The 17,851-nt window shown below is 42.6% G+C and overlaps 1 protein-coding gene across 1 annotated transcript; it reads left to right on the plus strand.

The window, feature by feature from the left end:
- Positions 1-2,214: 2,214 nt before the first annotated feature.
- Positions 2,215-16,542, plus strand: epb41l4b (erythrocyte membrane protein band 4.1 like 4B). Its single transcript, XM_029504943.1, has 23 exons — positions 2,215-2,484; positions 4,452-4,556; positions 4,645-4,687; positions 5,115-5,193; positions 5,455-5,499; positions 6,932-6,984; positions 7,615-7,735; positions 8,334-8,421; positions 8,509-8,597; positions 9,167-9,236; positions 9,348-9,517; positions 10,395-10,504; positions 10,876-10,909; positions 11,222-11,255; positions 11,408-11,511; positions 13,326-13,465; positions 14,183-14,304; positions 14,408-14,521; positions 14,613-14,668; positions 14,760-14,912; positions 15,111-15,231; positions 15,334-15,467; positions 16,027-16,542. The coding sequence occupies exons 1-23, from the start codon at positions 2,215-2,217 to the stop codon at positions 16,088-16,090; spliced, it is 2,319 nt and encodes a 772-aa protein (XP_029360803.1). The 3' UTR covers positions 16,091-16,542.
- The last annotated feature ends 1,309 nt before the right edge of the window (positions 16,543-17,851 follow it).

A 17,851-nucleotide genomic window follows, 5' to 3' on the forward strand; every position in this document is an offset into this window, starting at 1 on the left:
CATGTCTGCTTTGTCATTTGTTTTCACGGTGAGCACTATGAATTATACAATTTAAAGGAGGATGCCACTCTCTGACGAAGACTTGGGGACGTTTTTTTTAGGGAACGCAAGCTTTTTTCACACTTCCTTGCAGAATGAGGCTGCCTACCATAGCAAAGGGTAGCCCACGCATTTAACCTTCAGCCGAGTGCCTGGCAAGCTAGCATCATATCAGTGGGACTATAGCAGCATTACAAATCAGCCCAACCTGTCTGGTTATGACAAAATATTGGCCTAAAGAAAGACATTTTAACGAAAAGTAATGTTGTGGTGTCTCTGCAAGTTTATGGTGATGATATTCTTGCAGGATGCCGTCTATATTTCGCATTTTTTTCCTATATCTTTGGTTTCTTTTTTCATGGGGATACAGTGAAATGCAGGCATGCAGAGTGGGTAAAGTAATCCCAATGTATCTTCTAATTCAAATAAAATATGTGAGAATGCAACAGAGTACCCCAGAAGATACATTTGTAATGATTTAAGTAATACTGAAGATAAGGAGCAGGTCATGCTCTTAGCCCACTATTGAAAGCCTCTTCGTGGACCAGATCCAGATTGCAATAATTGTGCAGAGAATTATTCAAAGGACTGAAAAAAAAAACAAATACCTGAATCTGGGCAAAAAGAGATGACAAAAGTTTCTGAATATGAAAAAAAAATGTGAGGATGTGGAGTTGTTCAGAAAACTAAGATACTTTATATTACAAGTCTGAATTGAGAAGATGGAGTGGGAGTTTTACTTTGGCTCTTTCTCTTAGAATTATTTGTGTTTCTTTTTGTTATGAATAAGAAAGCCGCCATGTTTTGTAGATGTTGGATCATTATTATTCCAGTGCGTGTGTGTTGGTGGGTAGAACACGTTAGTCTTTTGAAACATACTGTATATATGATTTCTTTCTGAATAAACTACTGAAAAAAAAAAATAAAACGTGGATACTTAGACATTTGGATTCAGTATTTCTAATCTCAATATGTTTTAATTGGCCACTTTGAGCCAACTATAGAATAAAGAATTTAGAACTGAAATATTATTCCTGGCAGCTTGGAGAGCTTGGCATCTCTTAAGGCTACATGTTGGGAAAGATTTAGCAGAAAATGCAAGTGATGAAAAATGAAGGTAGTTAAATAAATGTATGATGGGGGTGTTTTGGGGTAGACTGACTCGTGAGCTTTTTCTCATTTCCACATCTTATTTATTTTATTGGTCAATGTCTTTTTAATTTTAATTTAAATTTTATTTTCTTTTTACTGATCGATCTTCAAATGTTTTCATCCTTATGGGTTTCTCAAACAGTTTAAACTTACATTATTTTTGCTGTACATAAAAAATACATCAAATTTTGTAGCAATATAAATGAAATGTCGTTGAACGTTTGATGGTCTCTGTGTGTGTCTCTTTGTGCACCTTTGTGTACCTTTGTGCAGGGACCTGTTTGGACAACCGGAGATGATCTGCTCTAATCCGTGCCCCCTCCTGACTCGGTGGGGGCTCTCCGCAGACAGGTGGCGCTGGTGGCCCGGCTCGGATGGGTCGCCCAGCCGGCGGGGACAGAAGTTTGTTCTGCGCTGTGTCTTTACGCAGGCGCAGATCGGGCTGTTTGTCCAGTTTCGCTGGTTGACTTTTACCTGTGAGGGACCAGTTTCGGTTCGCCGGTGGAAGTCAGAAACAACAGCAGCCCATCCCCTCACACACACACACACACACACACGAAGTCCACTCCGGTCCAGAGGTGAGAGGAGTCCCCTCCTCCCGTCCCCGGCTCCGGGTGACTCAGGGCTTCCCGCTGCGGAGCGTCGGTCGGGCTTGCTCCTGGATCTTCGAGGCGGTGCGCAACAAGGAGCCGAGCGGCGGGCAGGTGTCTGTGGGAGGACCGGGCTTACCGAGACACGGTCCGATGACCAGGGATCAACTGGTTGGAGCCTCGCTGCTGGATGTGTGTTAGTTACATTAGTATGCGTCCGGAGTCCTCCGCTGCTGCCGACATCCAGCCTGAGGACTGATCGGCAGCCCTGAAGTCCCCGCCGTGCCTGCTGAGTGGCTCCTCGCCCCGGGGAGGACGAGGAGGAGGAAGCGGCGGCGCTGCCGGCAGGAGCCGGGCTGCAGCGGCTGCAGCGGCGGCTCCGATCGCTCTTCACGGACGCAACGCGGACCTGCTCGCCTTGTGGATCGGGAAGATGATGGGCTTTCTGCGCCGGACGTTCAGCCGCCGGTCTCGGAGCCGCTTCCAGGCGAGAGGCAGGGACGAGCGGGACGGGAAGGGGGGCGGAGGGGGAGGGGTGACCGGGAACCCCCTGCTCCTGGCCCACCAGCAGCAGGTCGTCCACGCGCCCGCCGTGGTCACCGGGGGAGCGTCGGTCCACATCCCCGCGGCCGGGACCGCCAGGACCACCATCACCTGCCGGGTCCTGCTGCTGGACGGATCGGATGTCAACGTGGATTTGCCTGTAAGTGCGCTGAAGCCGGCACAGTGTGTAAACAGAGTCCTGGTCCCGGCTGTAAGACTGCTGATGAGCTGAAACACAATCCCGGTTAGAGAATGTGTTCATAGAAAAATGTCTTTTTTCGTTTCACTTTTCCATTTTCAGGACGTGCTAATCAATCAGTGGGTCAGCTGTGGAGTTGGATGTTTAGCTTCTTAAATAATTATTTATTTATTTTTAGTTTTATGTCAGAGTTTTGGTCAGGCAAAATGAGCAGCTTGAAAATCTTAGGGTTTGTTTTTTTTTTTTATAACAAAGCAACAGATGAATCAGATATGGAAATCACATAGATGTATCTCAAATTCAACAGTGTGTTTGGCACAGCCTGTAGTGTTAGAGTGGCCTATATAGTATGAGTGTGTGTGTGTGTGTGTGTGTGTGTTTGCGTTGTACAGTGAGAGGTGCAGCTCCAGATGGTGCTATGATCAGCCAGTTCATCACATTATGTCACCATTCTGGCTGTAGGGGTATCAAACCTGAAGGTACCCCTCTTGTTGCCTCTTTTACAACGTCTTTCTTTTACATTCTTGTCTCTTCCCTTCAGTGTGTTAGTGTGCACCTGATCCCAAGCAATCTCCGCTCTCCCCCTGACTCTCCCTCCTCATCTTCTTTTACTCTTCCTCTGAGGCCTTCTCCCTTGCTCATCATCTTACTCTTTCCAACTCCTCATCCTCCCTCTTCCTCTATTTTCCCCTCCCGGCTCCATGTCTCCATCTATTCCCTGACTCCCTGAACTGATTTACCAAATTTGGGGAGTCTGTGTCACAGAGAATTGCCACAAGTGTACGAGGGTAGGTGGGATGATGAGGCGGTATGTAGGCACTCGTGCGTAAGTGGCTTGGTGCAAGATGTTTTTATTTTGAAGATTGTGTGTGTCACCAAAACTGTTTGCATGCGTCACCCCTAAAATGTCTGGTTGCTGAATAGTGGGTTATTAGTATATGGAGTCTTTCTGTTGTCCTAAAGGAGGAAGGAGGAGCTTCAGCTGAGGTATTACTGCTCCAGCAGTAAAATTACACACGGCCTGTCAAGCTGGCGGCTTAGTCACAGGTGTGTTGGAACAAGTTTGTTCATGTCCACTTGTTTTCCCACGGGCGTTGATACTGGTGCACCGAAATGAGCTGAAACTCATCTATTAGAGCTTATTAGTCTGTCACCTCATGCTGATTGCACTTCCTAAGACAAAGGGTAAAATAGGAACAGTCTAATTTTCACTTCACTGTCATACAGGTCACTTTTGTTTTGCCTGTTCCCGTGCGCCATGTGACGGAGGCAGTGATTTCACTCAGTCTCCTTAAACTACATGCAGTGTGGAACGAGCAGGAGCATTTTCAGCCTCCAATCCCTTAATACCAGCGATTTCCTCACACATTCATACGCTCACCAGGAAGTTTAGGCCGGTTATCAGGATCCAAAGTACAAGGCTGTCATCTTTCCAAACACCCACCGTCTTCCTCATGGGTGAGACCAGGGTTAGGTCTTTGAAGCAGGCGCCGACATACATCTGTTCATAAACTGCTCAGATAAAGGTTGGAACATTATGTTGAAAGTTGGGTTAACAGCACTTGTTTCTCTCTCGGGTTGTGCATGCCAATGACAGAGAGCTGTATACGGGCCTTTCCCTCAGAGGCATGTCCCTCGCTTTTTGACCCAGATGCATGCACACACACACACACACACACACACTCAAAGGCACTTTCCCATCTACAAAAAAAAGTCATGTTGCGCTTGTTGGCAGCTGGTCTGTTCCTGAATTACTGGGTAATCTGTGAGCCACCTGAATAAATAAATGTATAATTCAGTTTTAAAGACTCCATTCATTCAGACAAGATAATGTTCAGCAGAGAAAAAAATAAAACAAAACAAAGCAAAACAAAGAACACCAGTGAAGTTTGGTTGAAAATAATGAACTTCTCATCCTTTTGTTGTAGAGCAAATCTAAAGGCCAGGACCTATTCGATCAGATCATGTATCACATAGATCTGGTTGAAACAGACTATTTTGGATTGCAGTTCATGGACACAGATCAAGTTTCAGTGAGTACCAAAGACTTACTTTTGTCACAGCAGAGCACAAGCTGATGTAACACTCATGCTCACCTTCTCACTCTGCTCTCTCTTGTAGCACTGGCTGGATATGTCCAAGCTTATAAAGAAACAGATCAGAGGTGAGATGCACAGTTTTTCTTTTATGACACCTTGTTGTGCAGAAAATGTGCAGAGAGCATGTGGAAGCAGGTAAGCAGGGAACAGCTGGTGTATTATCAAATGTTGACATGGCAATTAGTAAGTGCATTAGAAGCCGTACCCTTGTTTGCTCTCCAACTTGTAGCAATAGGGATGAATGATATGGCGTGTGTGCCAGTGGGGGCTTATAAAAGTCTGACTGATGTTGAAGTGAAATAGGAAAGAAATAAGGATTTATGCCCGTGATGACTGAGATGGACTGGATGAGAAGAACAGAATGGACAGATGAGATGAAATGATTAAAACAATCTGATTAGAGCCATTTTTCATGCCCGTCTCTGTCCTCCCCTTTTACTTTTCCTGCAGAGTACTTCTTCATCCATTTCCCTCTGTCTTCATTTCTTTCAGACGGCCCTCCTTACAGACTCTTCTTCAGAGTGAAGTTTTACTCTTCGGAGCCAAACAACCTGCGGGAGGAATTTACAAGGTAGGGAATTGCACACAAAAATCAAACACGCACATTAGCACACGGTTTTCTCCAGAGCCAGCCAAGTGTAGAGGTCCAAAGGAGATGTGAGGCTAATTACTTTGCTGCTGTGGGCAGATTCAAATCAAGGCCGAATGGACGGAGAGTTGTTAAAGCAAATTATGTGTCAGTGATGAGGAGAAGCCTGCGATACATCAGTTGATTTATGATCTCCTTCTGTGTTCAGTATCTCACTCTGTTTTTGTTTTTCCCATCCAACAGGTATCTGTTTGTGCTGCAGCTTCGGCAAGATATTCTCTCTGGCAAGTAAGTTTCTTTGTCACTCTTAATGCGCACGTCTTCATTGGAAAAACATTGGGACAGATTTGTATATACAGACATGTGAATACATAATACACAAACACACCTACTCACTCCTAGACTCATTATGGAGGTGTCTGAGCATATTGTTTTCCCAAAGGGGGGAGCGGAGAGGTCTACTGGACTTGAATAAATCTAACCTAAGAATTAGGACAGTTGTTGTTGAGATATATCCCACAGTACATATAAGTTGTGCGACAGATAGTCACTGAATCGTTAAATCATTCGATTCAACTCATCAACTCTGTCCGAATAAAATTCATATCCAACTGTCTGATAATTGTCAATCTACATGGTGTTCAAGAAGACAGGTTATGTTGCATAAATGATTTCTTTAAGAAGTTTCTCAAAAGTTAAAAAGAAGGTGTGTCAAATGGTGGACAATAGAAAAAAAGGAAAAGGCCGTTAGAGGACAATTGCCCTTTTATCTTTTTTATCTCTTTCCATTCTTCCCTTTCTCTTTTCTCTTTGTCTTCCTTTTATCTATCTCAGTCTTTTACTGTCTTTTCTGTATATTTTGCGGCTGAATTGAACAATATTGCCTTTTTGAGGGATCAATAAAGGATTATCTTATCTTATCTTAATGTAGATGACGATGCTCTGACTGCCTGGTAGAGTATGACTCAATACATTGGGAGGGTTTAGTTAACAGCAAGTACTGACGTCCTTTTGTGAGCAGGTAAATATGCGACACTGTAGTGCAGCAGTGACAAAGACAGTTTAAACATCAAGTTAATATAAAATGCAGAATGAATGCATGGCTTGTTACTTCTAAACCTCAGCGCATATAAATGGCCCTGCTTGAAGTTAAACAAAGTAGATCTTTAAATCTTGTTTATCTCCCGATTTTCTTGAAATCCTCCCTCATTTGAGAGCATTTGGCTCTCATCGTAGTATTAAAACTAGTGAACCCACCTGTGAGAGCACCAGCAGGTGGGCTACACTGGAGTTTGAGAGACTTCATTGTACAGTGGAGTCTGTTTTGTCCACACAAACCTGCTCACACTTGGAGAGTGTGTTACCCCACTCTCTCTCTCTCCCTCTCTCTCTCTCTCTCTCTCTCTCTCTCTCTTTCTTCCTGGCTCTATCTGGGCCATAGATCCCCAGAGTGCAGCTCTATTATACAGCCCAAGATCAGGAGCAGCAGAGTGCTGCTTATTTTAGGAAAAGGGTTGCTCCTCTCCTCCTTAACACTGACACACACACACACACACACACACACACTGTAGGTCAATGAGACACTGTTATGTCTTTGCAGCACGTGATAACATGTAAAAGTCACTCATCGGTCAGGACAGTGTGCTGGATTTGGTAAGTGAGTGTGAAGGCACTCACATTGAGAACAGCTCATCATCACTGTCTCTATTTATCTCTTCAGATTGAAATGTCCATATGACGTCTCAGTGGAGCTGGCTGCTTATTGTTTGCAAAGTAAGTAGACTTTCCATCTCTTTAAAAAAAACAATTTGCAATTTTGATTATATTTTGATCTAATGTGCAGCTCTCCTTGAAACATTCATTTACATACTCCCTGGCGCTGCGTAATCAGACATTCAAGATTTGAGAATCAGATATTAAAAGTAACACAATAATAATTCATGTCTTTTACATATTAAAGCGAAAACAGAATGCAAACTATAGCCAAAGTGGACCCGATGATCGTGTGAAAATACACAACGTGAATTTGGTGGTTCCTTACAGGGGAGAGAGTCGGCTGTTTAAATCAAATGCTCAAACAAACACATTTTCACAAGTAAAACAGATTAAATATTCAGAGTAGAGGAGTCACGTCAAACATTTTGCTAACTACATATGGGCATTTATATCGTGTAGTGCAACTGTTTGATGTTGCTTTAAAGTAGGACTGCGCAGCCACCTGTGGCCAAGTGACACCATCTTTGAACTGTCCTAAAACATGTAATTAATGGCAGAAACACGAATAGAGAAGAGCTTTAAAGAGCTGCACTCAGAATACACTCTGCATTTTGTAGATTTTACATTCAACAGGATGTTCTGTTATGCGTCGATACCTGATATGTTTTTGTGTTTATCCCCACTCAGGTGAGCTGGGAGACTGTGATCCGCTGGATCACTCACCTGAGCTCGTGTCTGAGTTTCGTTTCACTCCCAAACAGAGCGAGGCCATGGAGGCAGACATCTTCAGCAGGTGGCTGGAGCTCAGGTGAGACAGGTCATCTGCTCTTGTTCGTCCGGAGCTGTAGCAACCATATCTCTGCTGTGTAGAGCCGCTTACTGCTTTGACCTGAGCTTTTTTCTTTTCACTTGGCCAAAGAAGCTGAGCGCTAAGCAGAAAAGGAAGTCAGTCTGCTGCTGCTTCTTAGCACCAGTGTTTTCCACCTACATTGATGTCTGAATTTCACTGTCCCTCTGTTCTCTCCTCCTCCGCCTTGGCCTCGCTCTCGCTGGACTGTGTTAAGGATTAAAGGATTAATGCCTGGAGGGTCTTGATTGATTCCAGGCAGTATTTAACCCAGCCGCGCTCTGATTGTGCCCATCTCGGATTAGATTACACACACATATGTTGTGCTCCACCGAGCCACACAGGGACAAACTCACACTGAGTTCACAGTCATTTTTGCACACAAACTCAAGACTGCTTCAAGGATGCAGCCAGTTCGTTTTAGTCACTGAGAATTTCCCTCAGAGAAACACCACATGCCTATAATCCTTCTTCACGCGGAGCTGCGAGTGTTAGAGCTGAGGTGATGGAGGGTGTGATATTTTTGTTGTCATCAGGGTGTCTTGTTTTAAATCTTCAGGGGAAAGAGCCCGTCTCAAGCGGAGATTTCTTTTCTCAACAAATGCAAGTGGCTTGAACTTTACGGAGTAGATATGCACTTTGTGAAGGTGTGTGTGTTTTACTGTCACAAATATAAGATAAAGTGCATCAAGCACATTTGGAGAAAACTAAAAGCTTGTGTGTTTTGTCTTCAGGGCAGAGATGGAGGAGAATATGCACTAGGTCTCACACCTACTGGTATCTTAGTTTTTGAAGGTTCCAACAAAATTGGCCTCTTCTTCTGGTAAATATATCGCACATCTCATCTTGTATTTATCGAAGTGGGTGACTAAAGGACATTTTTAATTTTGTATTTAACGCAATAAAATAATAACAAAGCAGTGCAATGTTTTCATAAGCATAATTGTTGTGTTACATTTCCTGGTACACAGCAGTAAATACAGCTGAAACAGTCAATCAAATAATAGACATTTTCAAAGTAAAACTGTGAAAAAATGATTTTAAAAAATATGTACTTCAAACTTGTCACTAAAACTAAAAACCTAACTCCTATTTAGTATCTGAAAAGGATTAGTGGAGATGACAAAGAAACTAACAAAAAATATTTGTCAGACTTTTTTTTTCTTTTTCTTTTTTTTTTTTTTAATTATGCTTCATTTTATTTTGAAGTTAGTTTGTATGTCTGGATGTTTGTTGGTTACAGACATGTTTGGCTACTAACTACTTTAAAAAAACAAAAAAAAACAAAAAAAAAAAAAAAAACCTCTTATGATCCCAAACTCTTGAAATAGCATTCATACTTGAGGCACTAATACAGTTCTGTCTGATTGTGTGTGTTTGTTTGTTGTCTAGGCCCAAAATCACCCGACTGGACTTTAAAAAGAGTCGACTCACACTGGTTGTGGTGGAGGACGACGATCAGGTATGTATCCTGTCACCAGCACATACGTTCATGCAAACATCCCGAGGCCCCCAGCTGAAAGCCCACGAACAGTGTTTGCTTGTTTGTTTGTTTGTCCTCCTGATGGTGCAGGGTCGAGAGCAGGAGCATACCTTTGTGTTTCAGCTTGCCAGCGCCAAGAGCTGCAAACACCTGTGGAAATGTGCTGTCGAGAGCCACGCCTTCTTCCGGCTAAGACAGCCAGCCACAGGCAAAACCAACCGCAGTGACTTCACACGACTCGGGTCCCGCTTCAGGTTCAGGTAGAAGGCAGTGAAAAAGCTTCTCAGCATCATTGTGTCACTGACTGTGGATGCTCAACTGGAAAAGGATAATACAAGTTGACTCTCTGAGGGAGTTGCGGCCAGCACTTGTGCCAGCATATGGGGAATAATGTGTCACATAAAACAGAGCCTTTGTATCTATGGTTACAGCGTATCTATGGTTACATGGATCTGTTCCTATGGTGACTGAGATATTCCCTTCACATTGTTTGTTTTCTTCTGACTATTATCAGAGATGGTCAAAACAACTTCTCACACTTGAAGGGCACTTCCGTTAATTTGCTGAACGCAGCCACCTGTTTTACATCACAGAGAGTGGATGAACTGCCAAGATACATGCAGGAGAAGTAAAAACACAAAGCACTTGCACAGGGAGATGCAATCCAATGTGAAGCATACTATCTATCTGCAACTTGGAACAAATTTTATAAGAGAAATTAAAGGTCAATTGGGTGTGCTTAAGAAAATATATTAAAAGCTAAAGTTAGGTTCAGACAAATAGATCTTTCTTCTAAACGGTGGCACACAAGAGTCTATCTTATCCATCCATCCATTATTTATGCATTATTCATGTTAATCCATTTAGCAGGGGCCAGCTCAAGGAGACTAAGGTCCACACCTACAGACAATTCAGAACCACCAGTTGACCTAACATGTATCTTGACTGTGGGAGAAAACTAGATACTGGAGGGATTTTGTTGGATGCAAAGAGGGAACGTGTAAACTCCCCACAGAAAGGCCCTAAAAGTTATTACCCTTAAATTGATTAATTCCCTGGCAAAGTAAATGAATCGAATTGAAAACCGTATGGCAATAACTTACATGCTCCCCGAATTCCCCTGTGCTTTTGTGTCAGTGGTAAGACAGAATATCAGGCCACTCATGGAGGCAGACTGAGGAGAGCCAGCACATTTGAGAGAAGGCCGAGCAAGCGCTATCCCTCCCGCACACAGTCGCTGGGCAAAGGTGAGTCCTACCAGAACATACAAAACGCACCTGCTGTGTCCCTGCACATTCTGCCATTAAAGGTCGCATACTGTTTCAATTCTGTGCATTTTAGATCATTTGAATTTACTGACTATCCACTCTTCATTCGTCTATAATTCCCACCGTCTGTCGGCAGCAGTTGCCTCACAGGCGGACATAAACAAATGATCGAGTGCAGGCTGTATTTACTCTTTTAACGTACATTTACAAAAATGTACCAGGACTGAAGTGATGGCAACAAGTTAGACCCTCATGAAATAAACACCAATAAATAAATAAAGTTATAAAAGCACCAGTGCTGAGTTCCTTTCCCCCACATCATCGCTGACTGATGTTATGTCTCCTATCAGTTGCCATTTCTCCAGCCAAGCTGCCACATATCAGGTAAAACACACAGACACACACACACACACACACAAAACGCCCCTGATTAAATGTAATACCCACGTTCATTCGTGTTTCTGTACTTGTGAGGACATTCCATCTATTTCATTCATTCCTTATCCCCTGACTTTGACCTTAATCCTCATAAAAAACTTGTATAATCTTAACGCTAACACAAAAATAGCCTGTTGGAAAATATTCTCACTCTTGCTTTTTTTTTTCCCACCAACACTGCATGGAGCAAGTCATTTTTCAGTTTCAGTTTCATCTTTGTTAATCTCCTATTAATGATGCTTGTCATTCTTTTTCCAGCTCTCATGCCAGCCCTGATCCCAGCCTACGCCCAGTGAGTGACCTCAGATAGCCCACTTCGGTGCAAACACACACAGACACAGATGCAGCAGCCACTGATCTGGCTTCACTCTTGTGACAACATTTAATTTAACCATCTCTACAATCCCTCTGCCACCCCCACCCCCCCCCCGCTCCCCGCTCCAGTTCCAGCACAACATTCCTATTGGTCATGAGCCGTGGCACACGCCCCACCCTGCTCTCACACCTCCAGTTTACCTGCAGCCCTCGGGACACACACCACCACACAGGTAAGGCGGCTGAGCACATAAAGACGAGGAGAAGGTTTAGGGATACTTTAGGACGTGATAGTGAAATTGCAATGGGGAGATAATGGGGTCCTTGTTTAGACATTATCTGGAGGGAAGGTTTCTATTTTAAGATAAAGTCACTCATCTCATGGTCTCTGTCCTCCAAATTTTCTGTGTTTCCTCATGTCATGTCACTCATAAACCTCATGAGCCTGGTTGCCGGTCAATGTATCATGTCTATCCACATGCTCCTGTGTGTGTGTGTGTGTCTGTGTGTGTGTGTGTGCGTGCATGCGTGATGTCCATCTCTGTGTCACGTTCAGGCCTTCTGTTGAGGCTGAGAGTCCTGTGTCCAGTCATCCTCCCATCCCGGAGCGAACCAGCAGCACCATTCGGGGATCCATGAGTGTGCTTTACAGGGACAAAGTCATGACTGCCCTTTGATCTGTTTGTTTTGGGAATCAGTTCCAAACCAGAAAACCTTAATGCCCACACAGACTGCTGTCCTCGTGTCCCAAAGAGAAAAGCTCTGTTGATGCACTCAACAGAAAAAAATGTTGTGCCCATCATCATCAACATTCTTCATCCATTTGTGACATTCCCTCCTTCTCTCATAATATAAGGAGAACAGACCAGTGTAAGGTGAAAGGGACACGTCTGTGTTTGCCGGTATTCAGAAAAGTATGGGAAGTTATTTTCCATAATCTGGCTCACTTATCAACCAACAGTAGTGGTTGTAACGCACATGACTCCGTAGACATAATACACATATTTTTAGATTCAGTGTGACGAACGCTGTGGGAGGATATCATTATTGGATTTACGTCAATAAATATGCTCAGAAATCGGTGCAACTCCACAACTTGAATTTGAATCATCAAGGTTATAAGTTACTACCAATTAAATTCAGTGTTTGCTATTTGCACATTAATGGGGACATTGCAAACATGAACTGCTAATGTACGAATCAGCATAATTTAAGGGGGCCAGTTTTCCAAAATGGAAACAAATATTGGTTCTCACATGCAGATAAACTAATCAGCCACAAAATTAAAACCACTAACTGGGTTTAATTTAACTTCTGATATCGACTTAAAGGCAACACTGGGACAGAAAGAAGATATATGATTTAATTATTTTGCCTTAGGTTGCTTGTGAACATTTTCACGTGATTGTAATCTGTGTTTCGATTGCTCCACGTGTTTACTGCCTGGAAGATGAAATTTATCTTTGTGCCTTAGAAATCAAATGATAACTAGTGTATCCAACTCACTTCAGGTAGAGTGAAGTGATGTGAATGAAGTCATTCTCAACAGGTGGAAGGGTGTCCAGTTAAGCACATATGTATGTTGGTTTAGGGATTAAGCTGCTTTCTGTATATTATTTAGACCAGTGTGAAATAGATTCCTGCATGTGATGTGTTTGTGCTTTCGGAGTGAAACTGTAAAAAAAATTAAGATTAATTATCAGGTTAAAGATGAACTAAATCAACCAAATGTTTACAGTGAATGTGACCAAGGTTTTGCTGTGTTGCCTTTTGCTCTGTGGTGATTATTCAAATCACAAAGTGCTTTTAAGGATGTCTTTTCATTGCTATTGAAATAAACTGAATGTTTATAATTGTAAAGAAATCAAAAACTCTCTCAGCATCGATCATTTTGTCAATGAATCTGCTTACAAATCTGGAGTCACGCTGTCGGAGTGATTGGAATTTAAGAGATTCATGTATTGTCTGGTTTATTAGAGATGGTAGAAAAAAAGTTTTTTATTTAGAGGGGGTGATTAGTTTTGATTAGCCTGCGTGTCATTTTCAGTTTCCCTCTGAGCGGTCCTGCTTCAGACCATCAGTTCAGTGTCGAGGAGAATGAGACTTCGTATTCTGGCAAGATTCACCACCATCACCGACGCCACACACACAGCCACGACACGCTGTGTCACACACACACTAAGAACAGTGAGTACTCTCAGGCTGAAGAGGAGCTGTCCAAACAGTATCTTACTGCAGATCTGTCATATGTCTGGATCGGAGCTAATGTTTTTTTTGTGCGTATATTGCTGTGCAGCACTGCAGAGTTTCATTTAAAGATCAGCTCATTGCAAACGAGCCTCAGCTTCATGTTTTTTTCTAATCAAATCAGTAGTCACATGCCCAATATAACACTACAACAGGGTACAATAATCTCTCTTTTTCAAAGTGGTCCATTCCAGTTTAATGAAAACCATCACACTGTTTTAATGGTCCGTATGAGCAGGAGAAATGGCCACATCAAATAAACCATGAGTTTGCATCAGCATCAGAGTATTAAGACAGCCTTGAAAAAACGTGAACCCATCAGTTAATCCTTATCTCTCAGTGGCATCTTGCCAGTTTTGGTTTCACTTGACTACAGTATCCAGTACAGCAGGGTGTAATTTAATATTTAGTCTTTTTTTCTTCAGAATTTACACAGTTATTATGATTATTTTAAACCATAAATGATGATAGTTGATAGTGATGATCACCAAGATTCAAGGTGAGAAACGATAACAGATCTTTATTTCCAATGTGGACACAACAAATGTGAACCAAACATCCAAATATGGCAATCTAAAGTCTCCAAAGTATCAGGTATCCACAGGAACATATCCAGCCTGGATATGTGCTGCATTTTCTCATGAAACTGTGTTTTAGAACGTCGAGCGCTTCCCTGCCCAGCGGATGAGTTGGACATCCCTCAGGCTCTGCTCAAGGCTTTGGAGTCAGAAAGCGATTCACCTCCCTGGCCCTCATTGCACGTCAACATGGACAACAAGGTCAAAGACATTTCCGATACACTGATGGCCCATTTTGCTTACATAAAGAGATGTTATCCAGGTCTTCTTACTGTCCTCCTCCTTCCCCCTCTCGCCCTGGCAGGGAGAGGAAAAGCAGCTCTCTGAAAAGTCTCTGCACCCTCCCGCCTCCCCTGCGATGCTCCCTGACCACCTCAAATGCAACATCCTCAAAGCCCAGATGGAGGCAGCTTTCAGGGTGAGTTGACCAACCTGGACTGTGCTGGCCGTCTAATGGCAATGCAGGCTAGAGGCTGATTATATTTATCCTTCTCTCCTCCTTCATGAAGAAGGAGGCTCCTACAACGCCCAGAGGAAAGGACTCAAATGACATGCTCAAAGACAGGCCAGTGATCTCACACCACCTTCTCATGCTTGCATAGCTTTCTGAACATGAGCAACTCAGAGTAACTCTCAATGTGATAACTGGACTTCAGGTACCAGAGCTCATCTCAAGATTCGGCTGCCTCCAGCCTGCCTGCAGAAAAGACTCCACACAGGCATGACCGCAACCCGACGCCAGAGAGGCTGCAACCCAAGGCCAACTCCAGCACCAACCGTAGAAAACGGCTGGTCAGGCAGTTCAGCTTGTGAGTACACATCAGCACTGACTGCTGTTGAAGGGACAGAGCAACACTGGGGCCTCTATGAGAGGGAACTTGACCTCCTGGAACAAGCGCTCCACAGAGCACTTGAAACTAAAGCTGTGCTGTCTCCATTACATTTCAATCAGAACAGCCTGCAGGTCATGTAAGTCATACAGTTTCCCAATTTATTCTGTTCGTCAGTAATCACGAAGATGAAGATAATCTCCCCGAGGCACTTGCAGCCATCTCCTCCCAGAGCACAGCAAAGTCGGCCTCCAGCAGCTCATTGGACAAACAGATACAGCCTTCCATATACCCACAGGTAAAGTGCTTTATTCTTTCATGGAGGATTAATTCAGTCTTTCAATATCATCTGTCAGTAAAAGAGAACTGTGTTTGTGTATATATTGATGTGCATTTCCAGGTGGATAATATGCCAGCACTGGAGCTGAGCAGTCCATGCTGTCCCTCTCCTTCACCTTCCCCCCACCTGTCCCCTTCTTACTACCGTAGCTCTAATCCTCACCTGGTCCCTTACCATGCTGCCCATAACGACAGGTAACACACCTCAACTCTGGGATGTAATGAAATACAATGCACTGTTAAAGATGAAACCAGTGCTTTCCAACAACAAGAATAAGACCGTAGCTTTATGAAATTGTACTGGAGAAAAGGAAACGCCTGAAAAAGAGTAGACTCCCACCTCCATAACCTCAAGAGTTTAAGAGGGAACGGCAGATGTGTGTGTTGTAAATGTGCTTTCCCTAAACCTCCAGATAGTCCGGACAGAAAGTAGCCTCCAAATGTTTATTTTAAGGGTTTATGCAATGTCTGCGACAATGATTTATAACCAGCCTGAAAAAAGATAGTAATAATAATTTATTATCTGTTAGTTTTGCTTCATATTCATACTTGGTTTTTTTTTAAGCCTTCACAACTTCACCTCATGCAGAATCGCCATACCCTTTTTATATTGTTTGCATCATCGTTATTGTTGTGAACCTCTTTTAAACTTCCATCTTGACTGAAAAATGCATGAATTTCTCAATGCATTTATCAAGTTACATGAAGGAAAACTCTTATAACGCAAAGTTTGTATGCTTTTGTGTGTCTTTAGCGGAGAGGAAACAAGGTTGGACAGAGAGAAGATACTAAGAGCCCTTTTGATGACAGAGCTTTGAGACCTTGACCTTTTTAACTGGTTTTAACTGGAAGTGTAAAAAGAAGTCCCAAAGTCGTTGGCTGTTATCAACATTTGTATATTTGCATAACACATTCAGTACTTATAATTATATACATTTGCATTAAGGCAATTGTTATATTTGCTTAAATGTTCTTTTAGAAGGATGTTTCTTTAGGTTCACCCACCTGAAACTGTATAAAATATCAGTGACATAGAATCAAACGGACTCACTAATTAACTGACTGACACACAAACACACACAATACAGACAAACTACAGATATGACTGGTGCTGCCTGCATGATAACTATGTCACGAGATGAAATGTTTATCTGATTTGCTTTGGATATGTTTTGTTTTTCTGTGATTTCATCATCACTGTGTCCACGCTGATGCCTAAACTGTGTTTCAGACAGCGACTGTTGAAGCGTCAAGCGCTACACTTAAACAAAGAAGAAAATAAAAAGCACTGCTGAAGTAAAGTGTCACTTCACTTTCAAATCAGTTTGTTCAAAATGTAAATAGTGATTGTAATAAACATGCTGTTATTGTAACAGAGTAGGCACTCAAAATGCTTACATCATTATTGTATTTCTTCTTATGTTGGACATCTGCTTTGACATGACACAACATTTGAGGCTGAAGAAACTTCCAGACCAGACTGAAAGGGAATTCTGGCAGGTTGAGGCTGGATTTTAGGGGCTGTGAAGCTGCAGTGTCATTTGTCCACTAGGAGGAGACAAATGTGCAGCCACAACTCCTTGTTCTGTTACTGCCAGTTAACAACACAACGCTCACTTGCTTTATTATTATATATTGTCAAACTGATTTCTGAATTCATGTTGTTGGACATTCTAAGTGAACGCAACGGTGAGGCTCATTGGATTTATTTCAGTCTTTGTTCTGTCTAAATGAAGCAGCATCTGAGCTGCTGCTCGACTGTATGGTTGAGTAGTGTCTGCCCTCAGTTGGATCCTTATAGACACCATAAGCCATCATCAGTTTTTACAACTCCAAAGCAGCATCTTTGGTCTCTGTACTGACATGGGAATGTAGATCAGCCTCACCCAGCGTGCTTATGTGTTAAGAGCGTATAAAGGCCGAACCCACCCAGTGAGGGAATGTTGCTGTAAAGAATATAACTGATTTATCTGTCTCTTCACACCTGTTTGGTACAATACAGTGACTCAGCCCGTAGTTGCACCTCCGCTCTGTCCTTCCAGGGAACCAACGCTCTGGCTATTAGTGAAAGAATACACTGCAAATATGTTTATATCTGAATAAATGAATGTGGATTTGAAATTTTAAGGTGGGAAAGACAGTAAATGAGAAATCATAATCAAGTCTGAACCTTATGTTTTAGCTTTAGGATTACTACCCTCCTCTTGAACAAAAAAAGAAAACAAATCAAAACAAAAAACTGAAGCATTGGCCTCCCCACTTTCTCAACCCTGATTTGAAGCTTTACCCGTAAATGAATAATAATAATTGACCAAATCATGCAGTGGAATAAACACTTGATGGTACATCTTATTTCTCTATGTTGTAACCAAACACTGCTAAATGAACATTTGATTAAATAAACAGCAGAGGCAGCAGCTCTGTCGCTGCTGAGGTTCATTGTATAAACTGGAGTTTTGTTATAACTCAGAATAAAGCCAATGTTTACAAATGCGGCTCTCTTTTAGAGAGATGTTTTGGAGAATACTCATTTTTGCAAGAAGAAAGAATACATAACCGCCCCTCTCTCTGTTCACACC

This window comes from Echeneis naucrates, chromosome 6 (assembly GCF_900963305.1).
Source record: "Echeneis naucrates chromosome 6, fEcheNa1.1, whole genome shotgun sequence".
Taxonomy (NCBI): domain Eukaryota; kingdom Metazoa; phylum Chordata; class Actinopteri; order Carangiformes; family Echeneidae; genus Echeneis; species Echeneis naucrates.

Bases quoted from the DNA above. Each gene is read 5' to 3' on its own strand.
- epb41l4b (XM_029504943.1), top strand. From the start codon at position 2,215: ATGATGGGCTTTCTGCGCCGGACGTTCAGCCGCCGGTCTCGGAGCCGC. The intron at 5,500-6,931 runs GTAAGTTTCTTT...TTATCTCTTCAG, and splicing joins CAAGATATTCTCTCTGGCAA to ATTGAAATGTCCATATGACG. The intron at 14,669-14,759 runs GCCAGTGATCTC...ACTGGACTTCAG, and splicing joins AATGACATGCTCAAAGACAG to GTACCAGAGCTCATCTCAAG.